At 49.0% G+C, this 14,378-nt stretch overlaps 1 protein-coding gene across 3 annotated transcripts in view; it reads right to left on the bottom strand.

Annotated features, from left to right (window-relative positions):
• RPH3AL (rabphilin 3A like (without C2 domains)) overlaps window positions 1-14,378 on the bottom strand; it is a 41,056-nt gene that overhangs the window by 18,888 nt on the left and 7,790 nt on the right. For all 3 annotated transcript variants that reach the window (XM_068154772.1, XM_068154773.1, XM_068154771.1), the window contains exons 4-6: window positions 12,998-13,141; window positions 10,905-11,034; window positions 6,969-7,055 (exon numbers count right to left, since the gene is read on the bottom strand). In XM_068154772.1, the coding sequence (XP_068010873.1) occupies window positions 6,969-7,055; window positions 10,905-11,034; window positions 12,998-13,141 (361 nt within the window). The remainder of the gene's footprint in view (window positions 1-6,968; window positions 7,056-10,904; window positions 11,035-12,997; window positions 13,142-14,378) is intronic.

The following is a 14,378-nucleotide window of genomic DNA, read 5'->3' as shown; positions in this document are numbered from 1 at the left end:
AGGCTGGTCACCTCCAGGGTTCTCACTACCCCCAAGGCAAGTCCAGTTATAGAAAGAGTTAATGATATAATATACCCAGCTCTGATGTGGTAATACCAGTATAAAATTGATTCTATGCATACATATTCACTTCAAATTGGTGCTTCTAATAGAGTTTGGTCTCATTACAGCAGCACTGAAATTGTTTTGAGATCAGCTCTTCAATAGCTGCAGCGAGATGCTCTCTCCTGTCTGAATTCAGCAGCTCTGCTCCCGCCCAGGGCAGCAGCGTGCCCCATCCCCGGCACCGGTGGTTCATGTTCTGCCCTGCACGTGGGCACAGGTTACTCTCAGCATCCATGCATCAAAACAGATCGATGCTGCTGACTGCTATTGATGGCAGCCTCATTGATTGCAGGAGTGGCCTGACAGCAAAGGTCTTGCTTGATTTTAAATTAATAAATCTATAGCAGCGCTTCAGCAATGAAAGTCCTGTTCATTAGCAGGAGTTTGCTCTTTCTAAGCAGGAGTTTTGCTCCCACCAGTCCTGTTGGCACAGCTGGTGAAATCCAGCCCCTGTGGCAGCCTGAGCTTGGGTGGAGCTGGAATTTCATCAGCCAGACAGACAGCCACTTCCAGTCTCTTGCAACAAGCCAGCTTTAGCTAACACTGATGGTCCCTTGCTCTGAGTGCTTGATAGAGGGGAGTAAATGTCTGTATCTGCACCACCCCAGATTAGGACATGAGGGCCCAGAATGTGGCTCAGGACAGAGCAGCCACATCACGAATCACCAGCTGTAGCTGTCTCTGGCCCACTGCACTCAAGCTGGCCCAGCTAAACACAACCAAGATCCACACTCAATATTGACCTCCTTCAGGCTCCTGTCACAGTATCAGTATCACAGTATCACTCAGGTTGGAAAGGACCTCGAGGATCATCGAGTCCAACCTATCAACACAGACCCCATGACTAGACCATGGCACCAAGTGCCACGTCCAATCTCCCCTTGAACGCCTCCAGGGTCGATGACTCAACCACCTCCCTGTCCTTCTGCCTCCCCTGACACCAAAAGTACCCTAAAGCAAAGGTGGGTTGGACACAGGGGAGAAGAGCCACTTTAGCAACAGACTCCTTCTTTTATTACTTCAAACCAATTTAACAGCCATGGCCATGACAAGTCCAGAGAGCTCAATGCCTTTTATAACCCTGGTAATACTCCTATTAAAGTTGCATCAAGCCATCATTACAGCTACAGGATGAGACAGTCAGAAGCAGATGCTTATTTTTATCTGGCACATTCAAGTGCAGCCTGTAAATGGCACCTAACAGAGAATCACTGGGCCCTGGTGAAATGCATGTTACTCCTCCCTCCTCTTTCTCCTTCTCTGAACACACAAGTGCTAAAACAAGCTCCTAAACAAAGAAAACATTAGGACTTGCTGAGGAAGGGATGGGATCACAGCTAAAGGAATTGTAATGGTACTTGCAGGCCCCCCAGAGTTTGCTTCACCAAAGCCACAAGTCCCCTAAATAGAGATGCTTACAAAGGATCTTTCTAGCTCCCTTCCTTCACAGCAGCCTGGGCAAGAAGCAAACAGCTACCTTTAGCTTCCCATGCTGACACACCAGCTATTGGCTCAACCTCTCAAGCAGCTGAAAGGCAGGGGAGCAGGCTCTCGTGGGCTACAACACTTAACAAAGAGAAAGGCACCTGCAAATGCCACCACCCTGGGAGGACTTCATTGCCCTCACGCCGCATGTGCCCCCACGCTCGCTTTGTCCCAGCTCTCCACCGTGGCTCTGGCACGGTGCAAACCACTGGCAGGAAAGAAAGAGCAAGCGCTCTTCAGCTTCGGTATTTGCATTCATCTGCTTTTCCATAACACAGAGATTTCCAATTACATTATTTACAGCAATCTGTTGTCAACTCCCACATTCAGTGCTTGAGGATGAAGAAAATTAAAAGGCAGCGAAATCTGCCGTTCGGAGCTTTGCTTCCGGAAGAGCCAAAACCAAAAGTATCTATGGCACCTCTGACCCCAACGCTTCTCAAGCTGCAGTGGCTGCCAGCCTCCCATGATTTATCATTCCCCTCTCAGTCAGGCCTCTTTTTTTTTCCTCCTTTCTCCTGTGTCTCTATTCTAGAGGACACTATTTTGAGTCTAACCACTTGCTACCATCCCTCAAAATAATACGGCAGGCTATCGATGAGTAGTTTGAATTGCAAACAGGTGCACATCGCTTCGATTCAACCCAGAGTCACCCAAAATAAACACTCCCCTCCATCAGGATGGTCTTCTGCCAAGGCATCCTCGTGCCAGGCAGTATTAACCCTGGGCTGTGTTGTGCTCAAAACGGTGTGAGGGCATATGTGAACAAAGGAAGCCCTGGGGGCAAAAGGGGAGGAGAAAAAAGCTCTGCTCCTCCGGCACCGTAATCTTCCTCTGCATGGTTTATCACAGGAAACGCAGCCAGACATGAAAATGCTGTTTAGTGAAGGAGAAGAAATTAAAGGGGAAGTGAAGCAGAGGGGGAAAATGAAAACTTTAACAGGTCCTCAAGAGCTGACACTGTCTTTCATAGCCAGTGGAGTTTAAAAAAAGCTCTCTCCCCCCACCCTACCGAAACTGTTTTCATCATGACTACAGTTTTGGATGTGTCAATTCAAATGTAAATGTGCATGAAGGCTTCCAAGAGGATTTTAATTACCATGATAGCATCACTAATTATGGATATGAAAAAAAATACATATATAAAGTGGAAATTCAGGAGGGTGCTGTGTAGAACCTGGAGGTATCAGTCAAAATAGGGCTGTGCAGAGAGTTAAACGGCTGGGCAGGGATTTGACGAAGCACAGCAGGTTCCGTTTCCCTCTCAGGCCAGGAGGTGACAGGCAGACTCCAGCCACAGGAGACTAATTCAACACAGGCATTGCTGCCCAAGCTGTTACTAAGCTCACGTGCTCTGCCGGAGGCCTGGCAGCTGGGAACCACTCCAGCTGTACACATGCCCACCACAGCTCCTCCCAGGCAGTTCTGCTCCTCTGACAGCCACCACAATGAACCTGTTCTGCTGGAGGACTTGGTCCCTTTCTGCACTGCACTCTCATTCCCATGGGTGCATCACTGCTTCCCTGCCAAGTCATTGAAGGGGCTCACTGCAAACCCCTGGGCAAAGTTTGCTGCAATCAGGGATCAGCATCCCTGATCGTGCTACAGGACTTCATACATATGCAGCAAAAGGAGTCGGTCTCCAGAAAGGCAGCACATGGAGGAAACAAGAAGGAAGGGACATTCTTGCCCTCAAATGTGAATATGAGGTTGACTGAATTCACTTCTACCCTTGCTTGCAGGAACAACAAAACATGATCCATGTATCTGCTTTAATTCCACCACCCTCAAAGACACTGCAAAGGAAAACATCCACAGAATCCTGAAGAACAAGAGGGGCTTTCAACAGATGCCTCTGCAAAGAGCTGGGACAAGTGGCATCTCCAACAGGCAGGTTCTCACCTAAAGCAGGTGAGATCTACCTTATTCAAGGAAGAGGAGATGCACTTAAGATGCAGGGGTCTTCTGCTGGCCCTTGGGGATGTTGTTCTCTTTGCCAGTAGGAACATGCAAGCTCTGTCAGGTCCCAGCCATGTATTCCTCCTAGCACCCCTCTGGCAGCACAGAGACTCCCACCCTGCATGGACACATCACACTGAATATGCTACTTTACTTCTGGATGATTGGGATGCAAGCAGCAGGCAGAATCCATTAATCACCTCCACTCTCCAGAAATAAGACAGTGTCAGAGCAACTTGTTCCTCATTGCTATGCAGTGCAGCCTTCCCAGTAGAGGTTTTCAAGGAAACACAAAGCAGCAAAGAACACTTTGGAATGGCTGAGGCTGGGATTCTCAAAGGGATCTGTGGGCATGAAACATTCAACTCCAACTGAAAAACTGATGTAAACAACAGCTTGTTACTTGGGGTTTCATTTTGACCCAAGCATACTGATGCTTTAAGCATACCTAAGACCAGCACAATTTCTGTCTGTGCAGCAAGAAGGAGAAGCTGACTACCATGTCACTAAACTTAGGCTAGTTTAGATCAAGCCTACAGGGAGAAATAACAAGAAGGAAGATGGAGGGATGAAAGCTTTAGCAGGTATGAACAATACTGCACACTTTGGCTGGTAGCTGCTATCAGTGCAACCCCAGCATCCTGGCTTGAGATCCTGGTGGGCTGCAAAACTCCTGTGCTCACTCAGAGGCTAAAGGGGGCAATTACAGTCCTAGGCTCTTGTCCCAGCCAGATGACACTTATTAACTCTAGCCAACACCATTTAGTCCACCCAGGTTTCTGAGTGACCTCCCTTTCTCTCTTCAATGCCTGTCAGTCTCTCACTCACTCAGTTGGGAGCTTCATAAAGACAATGCTCAAATAGCTTGAGCAGTGGTTCAGAAAATTAGAAGGTGATCAAAGCACTGAGGTAGAGGGAATCACCAAGCTTGGAAACACCACATCTCATCACACCTGCTGGAGGGGGCACTCCAAACCAGTATCAAACACTCACCTACTAGAGCTGACCAAGTTTAGGGGCCCCACAAGTTGGGAGGTGTTGCCAGAGCCCTGTGGCCTGGGACAAGCCTGCTTTAAGCATGTGTTTCATTGGCATGGGCCAAAGAAAGACCTTTCTCAGTGATGCTGTGCACTGAGAAGGGAAGAGGCAAAGGGTAACATCAACTTGTTACTGCTTCACACAACTCAGTGCTCCAGCATGTTCCTGAAACTCTCTGCTTGGATTCCAGGAAATAAAATGTGGCCGATGCCTACTCATCATGCAGGGGATTCAGAGGTTAGACAGAAATGAAAGTATCTGATCCCAAAGAGCAGACATCCATCTGCACTCATTGACAGCAAATATAACCTTCAGCAAAGAGCATGGCCAACTGGGCTTGGTCCAGAGCAGATGGCAAAACAAGACAGATCCAGATCACAGAAACAGACGGCAACAAGGCACTGGTGGTGAACACCAGCCTGTACAAGAAACCTGGAAATCAGTGCATGCCCTGTAGTGACATGACACCTGAACCAGCTTCAGGGACTGCACTAGTAGCAGCCATCAGCCTGGGGCCTATGAGACTCATCTCTTCCTCATACAAACCTCAGGGAGGACCTGATCAAAGCCACTTTCCAAGCCTTTATTCTGACATTGTCTCAACTTCCACACCCTAGCTGACATGCCTCAAGGCTTCTGCTAATTCTCAATGCTTCCCTGCCTTCCCTCAAAATAAAAGCAGAGCATGTGGGAAGACAGAGGGGATGTATGATTTGATGTCTGGCTGTGTGTCCCCACTGTGATCCTTCCAACCTTCTCCTGGGCACCGAGAAAGGAGACAGCCCTGAAACAACCTTAAAGAGAGTGAAAAAATAAAGATGAAGCTTAAGGTTGGGAGCTAAGATTAAGCTATTTTTTAGGTAGTCTAAGAAGGAAAGTTCCATCCATTATCATTAGGGAAGCACTTTGGCCATACTTGAGGATTCAGAGAGAGAACAAGCTCTGAAGGTTATTGTAACCTCACACAGTGGCCACAGAGTGGCCACACATAACGCTTAACAGGACAGGTGAAGGCTCTGTCCAGTGACCAAGGCTCTTCAATAGGAAAAAAAAACCCAACCAATTGTACAGTGTGAGACAAGGAAAAAACCACAGAAAATAACAGAATGAAAGAAATAAAGTCAATTTTAGTCCCCTGCCCATCTCCCTGACCTGCCTCACTCTTCATTGTGAGACCTCCATCTGGAATTGAAGAGATCTGGATGGCTCAGTGTATCAAATTAACAGCAACATCCAAGGAGCTGGAATGTTCTCTACCTACCTACCTACCCTACCTACCTCTACCTACTGGTGTTTAAGCTCAGGCTGGATGAGGCTCTGGCCAGGCTGATCTAGTGTGGGGTGTCCCTGCCCATGGCAGGGGGGTTGGAACTAGATGATCCTTGTGGTCCCTTCCAACCCTGAATGATACTATGATACCCACACTGCTGCTCAAAAGTTAGACCAGCAGGATTCATGTACCACTCATCTTATCTGAACATGACTTTTGCAACTGCTCCCACACAGACAAACCCCTCCTGTGTCAAACCAAAGCAATGCCAAACTTCCACATCTAGCGGGGAAACAAAAGAGAGAGAGTTCAGCATCTCAAACACCTGCACAGATGCCCTCACTACGCTTCAAAAATTGATTTAGCAGAGCACCCAGGTTTCACAGTTGGTTGCAGTGGTCAGAAATAGCTGCACCGGATTGATGTTCAAGGACCACAAGCAAAAGCCCAAAATAAATTGATGGGAACAAGAGAAAATCCTTCTGCAATCACAGAACAAATTCACTGACTTTGCTGTGGAGCAGCAAGCCCTGATGCTGGTGGCTGCTGGCTGGCAGACAAGAATTGAGGCAGGCTATTACTTTTTTGCAGCATAAAGTCAAGGATGAAGGGGTATAAAAATGTAGAGACCTGCATTCGAAGTCTCACACGCTGGCAAATTATAGGATTTTGCAGGCAGGGAGGAAAACAGACCTAAAAGCTGCAATCCCAGTTATTTTTAGAGGGACAAATGCTGCAGCTATGCTGTAGATATCTCCAGCTGTATTAAAGAGCCAGTGTTAGCCAAGTTTATTTGCCACAGAGCTGGAAGGGAAAGAGTGTGGCAGCAGAAGGTAACAGTCTCTTTATCACCATAGATAGAAAAGACCCACAAAAGCATACAGGCTGCAGGGGCTGGTGGGTTTGATCCCTCCACCCCCTCACAAACCAAAGCTGTCACTATTGTTTGTATTCACTAAGCCTGCTTAGCCTCCAGCCAAGCCTCCCAAAGCCTATCCCAAGCTCCCTCGCAAGTGCCCAAGCAGAAAGACAGAGCCCACGCCCACTCAGCACAGACACAGGACAAGCAAGGCATGCTGCTGAACCTCATCCCTCCACAGCTGCATTTTACCTCTCTCTGCTCACTGCAGATCTTGCACAGCCAAAGAGGACGTTTCTGGGCTCCAAAGGTTTCTATTCCACACTTGGTGCAAACTTTCTGAAAGGAGAGGGAAAAAAAGATGAAAAAAAGTGGTGTTAGTAAGGCCACACAGCCCTCAGGAGAGAGAAAGGAGAGAAGCATCTTCCCCACAGTTCTGGTTTGCCTTCCTGAAAAACCTAAACAGGACACAGTGTTGTTAGTCATCCTGTAGAACCATGGATGGCTGGAAATTGCCTCAGCTTTGAATGGACCTAAGACATAGGCAAATCTACAGCACAGCCCTTGAATGCAGGGCAAGAAGAGCACTGGACAGGGTAAATCATGACCAAGAGACAACCCCATAGCCTCCCCTCCATTTCAGCAGGTGCTGAGCAGCTCCTGATTTGTGGCTGCTTAGGAAGTGGGTTTGACCATGCTGACAGCAGCAGTCCCTGAGCAGAAGGCTTGACAGCACCATGTGGCCACTACTGCTGCAGAGGGATCTTTCATCTCCCTGCTAGCATTACCAAGCATTTACTACCTGAATCACCTCATATTATACAATGAGGCTGATGTGTATCAGGCTTGGCTTACAGCTTGAATGAGAAATTGGATGAATTCTTTGATCCTCACAGAGCAAAAGCCACTCACAAGAGGGCCCTGGAGAGCAAAACCTTTCCTAGAGAGACGTGTGAATTTAATCACCCCTGCAAAGGTTTTACTCATCCCCCACAGCCAGGCTGCTCCTCCTCGGAGCCAGGAGGTCTGTATCCATGGATCAAAGTCTCAGTGGCTCACTCAGACCTCAGTAACCCTGTCTGGGAGAAGGGAGTGACAGAATCATGGTGCCTGAGGCAACAGCTTCATTGTATGAGTAAATGCACCCTACTGTTGTGGTCAGAGTAATCCAGAGGCAGGTCTGTCCCTGACTCGTGCCGCACACAAAGTGGGAGGCATCGCCAGCAGCCCCACAGAGGTTGCTGCTCCTCTCTCCATCACTCTGTTTCTGTCCTCATCCTCCCAGAGAAATAAGGTATAACCTATTGGGTTTGCTGCATCAGTACTCAACATGGTGCTCCCTAAGCCAAGAGAGACTGCACGTGCAATTAGGAAACACCATCTGAAACACTCCAAATTCTCCCTCCCTCCAAATAAAATCTAAGGGAGCAACTCAGTCTTAAATACCCTCAACGATCCCAACCCCACACGTATAGCACATTCAAACACTCCCTCTAGTGGAACTCTCCAAGTGATTTTATTCCTAGCCATAAATTCTGCAAGTTCCATTATCAAAAAGGGGCTTTCCCTTTCCTCTGCAGTAAGATGAAAAACTGAGCATCACTTACAGCCCCTCAGAAGAAGACATAAAAAGCAAGGGCATTAAACACAGCCCCACTCCTCATTAAACACAAGATAAAGCACTTTCTTCTCCTACGTACAGTTCACCTTTTATAGATCCTACTGATCCCCTCTGCATGGCAAATGACACATTATGCTTTGTCTAACCACTGCTATTGTTAACACTCCTGGATTTGCATACATCTTCGTCTTGCCAGCATGCATTTATTTCCAAGATAATAAAAAGCTAATATTAAAAGCATTCCTCATAAAACAGAAAGCAGCACTTAAAAAAATCAATCCATCAGGCAACAAGAAAGACAGAACCTCACCTTCAGCAAGTGCCTTCTGCTGAGCAAAGTAATTTGCTGTGTTGCAGATGCATTATTACAATTCCTGTTGCTGAATTAAACAGGTCTGAGACAGTAACAGAGCACCAGCAGCAAGCAAAATATGAACTCTAAAAATCCATAATTCCCTGACAAGTCCTTGCTTACTGCATGCAGCACTGCATGAGTGATGGATATCCCTGCATGAGAGGGAACAAGTTTAAGTCTACTCTGTGTGCTGTGTCAGCGGGTTGATTGTTCCCCAGGTTTACTCCACAACATTAAAAAGCAGCAAGAGAAGCAGCCCAGGGCACCCAGGTAGTATTGAGTGTGTGCCCTGAGCTTGCATGCAGCTGAAAAGTGCAGCCAAGCTGAAAGCAGCTGCAAAACACACCCTGGATATGAATGCTCCTGAGCTGCCTGCCAGACTCCAGACAAAAAGGGAACAACCATAAAAGAAAAGCAATCAGCCCTTCTCTGGGGGTTTATGGTCACAGCCCTCCCAAGAGCCCCAGGATCAGGCAGCAGCACCAGCTGGAAGGCTACCACCTACAACTGCAAACGGACAGGGAAGGGAGGTGTCTGAAGCAGCTTTTGCCTCCTCGTCAGTGTACAGGGCTCCCAGGAAGGAAGCTAGAAAGGCTGGTGGCAATGTGACCTAGCTGGCTGTGGACAAGGTGAGGGCATAATTGCCAAGGGAAGAAGGCAAGAACAGAGCACATCCTGTTATTCCACATGCTTGAAATGCAGGAAGCAGCCAGCTGTCTCCTGGTGGCCACCCAGCCCTTTAGTCTGCACGGCCACTTGTACACAGAGTGCTCCTCTCCGAGAGACCTGCCCTGTAGCTCCCCTCAAAACAGATCTTTCCCTTCCTACTTCCTTAACGCTGCTTCCTTCTCCACCCCTTCCTAAAATGCTACTTTCTTCCTGGCTTAAGACCCAGGGGATCAAAGTGCTGCAGCCAACTGTGGACCAGTGCAGCCCAGCCTGGCAGCCTGCTCTGCATGAGAGCTGCACCTCACAAGCTGTAGCAATGCCAGTGTGAAAGGCTCTCCACTGTGGCCTGCATGGCTGCTTACCACAGAGGTAACCCATCTGCCTCATCACTCCACAGTAAAGAAGCAGGTTTTACTCAGAACTGTCCTGTGGGCTCTGGGGGACATCTCCTCAGTGACAGAGGAGATGACATTGGCAAGAGTCTCCTTGGCTCCAGTAGCCACCAGGGACAGAGACAGCACAGGTTGCTCCCTTCCACCCTACCATGAGCAAGTCAGAAACACTCCTGCAACCAGCAGGTGCCCTCACTTCTCCCCAGGCAACACCCTAAGGCAAAGTCACTTTGGAGGTATCTCCCCAGGGAAAGATGGTCTTCTAGTGCAGGAAAAACAGCCTCCCAGCAGAGGGAGGATAAAGTGGTTGCCTTGGAGATCATCACTTCCACAGCAATACAGATTAACCCATTGGCTGCAGAGTCTAGACACATAAGAATTGTCCCCAGGGTGCTGGCAGAGCAGCAGCTTCCCCAAACACTGATGCTGCTTTCCCAGGAGTACCTGTGCAGTCCTGCCAACAACAGACACAAACCCAGGCAGTCAGTGCTGAACAGGCTCATTCATGTTCCAGGGCTGGAAACCCTACACCACTTTGGAATTTGAAGATGGACTTGAGTCCCCTGAAGAGTGGCATGACTGGAAGGTCTAGGGACAGACCTTGCAGTAAACAACAGTAAAGCACACAGACTCTTCTTAGGAGTTGCCTCCAATCCATTTCTGCACCTTCTCTCACTCTCCAAACCCAGATGCAGAGCATGTGGAAAAACAGAGAGGATGTATGATTTGATGCCTGGCTGTGTGTTCCCACTGTGATCCTTCAAAGCTTCTCCTGCTCAGGGCACCAAGAAAGGAGACAGCCCTGAAACAACCTTAAAGAGAGTGAACAAAATACAGATGAAGCTGAAGGCTGGGAGGTAAGATCAGGCTATTTTTTAGGTAGTCTAAAAAGGAAAGTTCCATCCATTTTCATCAGGGAAGCACTCTGCAAATCCAGATGCAGGGCTGATGCATCCCATCTCAGCACCCAGTGCAGTTTAGACACTTTGGGATCCTGAGGAGTAAGGTAACCAGGGTGCAAGAGAAAACCTGATGGTGTGACAGCACCAACCAAGACAAGTGGAGCTTTCTAGCTTGCAGGAGACCCAGTGACCTTTCCTATACAGATCTGCTACCAGGAGCAGGCAGGAGCCCATGTACCCAAGACCCACCTTTTTGCAGTCCTGACAGAAGACCGAGGTGCTGCCCAGCAGCCCAAGCAGCTCCCCACACAGCAGGCACTGCGAGAGGCCGTTCCCCATCGCGTTCTTTCTCATGTTCTCCAGCCGCTCCACCAGGCGCCTGCAGGGCAGAGGCAGAGCAGAGGTCACAACGCTCACCTTGGAAGTAGAGGCGTGCCAGAAACCTGCAGACACATGCTCCAGACTCAGCCTACCTTTGCTGCTTCTCTGCAGTTTTGGGCCCCTTGCTGGGACCATATGGACTTTCTTTTCAGACTCTGCACTCAGTGTTTCCTATCAGCTGGCTTTTGGCCTTCAGGGGATACAAACCTCTGTAAGTCCATCCACCAAAGCTCACCAAGACCTGAATAATAAAAACTGCAAATACCCCTGAAAGGCCTGACTTGGCCAGTGCATGCAAGGCACACAGCTCCCAAGAATGGCTTGATGCCACACAAGGAGCTCAGTGTCATGGGGGCCACAATGTCAGCACAATGATTTCCTGCCTGTAGAGCAGAAAAACCCTTTAGTGCTCAGATCAGGGCAAGCCAGACAGCACTGGGAAAGCACAGAGGAATCAGACCTGCCAAACTCTGCTCCATCTTTACATATACTCCCTGAAAGCAGCACTACAGGTACATGACTTGCCCACACCCCATTAGATGCAGGAAGGCCAGACTGAAGCCATCAGAGCAAATGAGCCTGGCTGCAGTACAGGAATGCCAGGAATTACTCCCTGCTTTGCTCAAGAGCACGTTTGGAAGACAGGAAGCACATATGTATGCACAATGTCCATAGCAGCAGGACTAGGAAAGGGAAAGCAGGATAAGCAATTAGGATGCAGGATGTGGAAAGCATGCAGAGAAAGGCTGCTGTCTTGAGATCACTGCTTGGCAATCCTCAAGTATCCATTTGTAGATGGGGATGATAACAGCCAGGCCATTTATCAGTGGCAGTGACCAGCTGCAGCCATGCACAGCTGCTCTCCTGCTCTCCATGTCACCCAGTTCTCATTAGCACTAATGTCCCATCAACCAAGTTCAATGCTGAGAGGAAGGCAAGGTCTAGTTGAAAGAGGTATTGCCTGTGGTGATGAGGTCAGACGGCACAGCCAGGCTGAGCCATTGTTAGTGTATTTGTGATCCTTGACTTCAGCAGAGAACTCCCAGGAGCTCACAAAAGCATTTCTGAGAAGGCTTCAGCATAGGAGCACCCAGGCAATCCCTTTTTGCAGCTACACAAACAACTGCACAGGAATGATCATCAGCACCTCAGGGTCACTGGCTGCTTCTGGGATATCCCCCACACGACACAAGCATCATTGTCAGCTCTCATTAGCACTCGCTAATGTGCGCTGCACAGGGGCAGACCGAAGCACAGGGGCAGGAAGCTGAGCCTGCTGGACACAGGCTGGGAGTCACTGGAGTTTCCTGCTTTGCAAACACAAAACACTGCTGGGAAACGTTGCAGGGCTGCTGAACTTCCCAACTTTAAAGGCAGTCAGTGTAGGAGGACCACAGACAAAGACAAGGCTAGATCTCCAGCAGGACTGAAAGCAAAGGGTGCCCATGTATTAAAGTATTAAATAATTCAGGCTAGCAAACCCCTTCCAGAGGGCTCAGCCAACCAGAACATAAAGTCATTCACTGCTCCAGGAGAAATCCCAGAGGGCTGCCACAGACAAGGAAAAAACCTAACTGTGCTGCCAGCAGTGATTTCTCAGCCACTATGTCCACTAGCAGTGGATACAGCTGCACAGCTCAGCATCTTCCCCAGTCTCTGCCAGTGCCACTGGTGCAGCAGCACAGGCTGCATTTACTGGGGATTTTGGCACTGGCTGCAACCAAAGCAAGCCCTAGGGCTTAATAAAAGATGTGGAAAAGGCTTGGGACATGGAGAGAAGGAAAGCATCACACCCTACCCAATGTTCATTACTTCCAAACAAGCAACATGGGAAGAGAAAATAAATGAACTAAGGGGTACTCTGACTGATGGAGGCTGAGCTCTGGCAGCTGGGAGAGCCACTCCTGTGCCTGCTCTGACCTTTCCTTCTGAGGGAAGGGGACAAATGAACGTGACCGTACCCAATGCGCTGCTGCTCGATCATGTCCAGTTTCTCTGCCTTGCGGATGACTTCCAGAATGACCTCAAGTTCCTCTGGGCTCAGAGTCTGCATCTTCCTCTGCTTCTCAGTCTGGAACGTGTGCACTGACCAGCCTGTCTGGAGCCTGTGGGAGGGGGTGGAGGGAAGGATTAAACTGTGAAAGGAAAGCACAAAACCCCTGCCTGGTACACAGAGCCCATGTCAGTCTTCCATCAGAGAAGTCTTCTCTGGCTAACACCCAAAGCAGGAGTCTCTTCTCACTGACCAGATCACTAAGTCACTCCTCCTGCCTCTCTCTGCCTTCTCACTTCCCCTTCTGCTCCAGTTTGTATTTTACCACTCCACATCCTCACTCCTGGTTGGCTCTGCCCATAAAGAAAACCAGCACACCTAGGGCTGGCTATCCCTGCAGACAGCAGTGCTGCTGCCAGGCACCACAAATGCCAACAGCAGGCTCCTGCACACAGGGATTATCTGCATCCTCCTCCCTCCAGATCACACATTTCTAATGTCCTCAGTTCAAACACAAACATCACCAAGCACACCTTGAAATATTAATTTGGCAACTTGCTCCCTTGCTCTAACCCAGACCTGCAGAAGGACATCAGTGAGCCCCTTCCCTCCATGCCTCACACAAAGCAGCTGGTGTTTCTCCTCAGCTCACTTGGGGACAGGCACGAGCTTTCACAGCTCAATTAATTACCATTCAGTAGAGGTTTAGAGGTCAATGGATAAAGCCATGGCTGCTAGTAACACACGAGGCATTCTCAGACACAGTTGTCTTAATAAGGCTTTGAGGTTAAGGCTGGAGAGGCAGCAGAGGTGTGCACTGCTCACAGTCAGGCAGTCCTCTCAGTTACAGGAGAAGCCCCTGTTTTCTATCGCTCTGCAGCAGGCTGACCCCAGAACAGAGCTGGCAGTGCAAATGCAATTCTAGTGCTTGACTCACCTCCACCCCTTTTGTCTTTAGGTTATGCAGTAATTTAACTTCAGAGGAAAATGAGATCAAATGTTCCTAAAACAAAGAGTGCTGGCAGCTGGGGAACACTATCAATTACACTCAGGACACTGCAGAGATGCAAGCCTGTCTCTAAGCCCTTCCTTCCGCCCAGGGGAGGGGTGGTGGGATGAAAGGATGGAATCTCCACACACACCAGCCGTGCTGCAAACTCCACTGCAGGCTGGCAGCTCCAAGCAGCAGCCAAGCACCAAGCTCTGGTTTAACAGCTCCTGCCCCACCCAAGCAGCATCTTTCTTAGGTCTACATGTCAAACTCCTGCCTCCCAGTCAGGCTGTAGACAAGACCAGTGCTCCACACAGCAGGAAACAATCCAGGCCAGAGCTGAGGCTGTAAGAAGAGA

The sequence above is a fragment of the Melanerpes formicivorus genome, unplaced genomic scaffold (assembly GCF_026170545.1).
Source record: "Melanerpes formicivorus ecotype bairdi unplaced genomic scaffold, bMelFor1.0.p_v2 SCAF_29, whole genome shotgun sequence".
In the NCBI taxonomy this organism is placed as follows: domain Eukaryota; kingdom Metazoa; phylum Chordata; class Aves; order Piciformes; family Picidae; genus Melanerpes; species Melanerpes formicivorus.
This window is presented reverse-complemented; position numbering and strand designations above follow the sequence as displayed.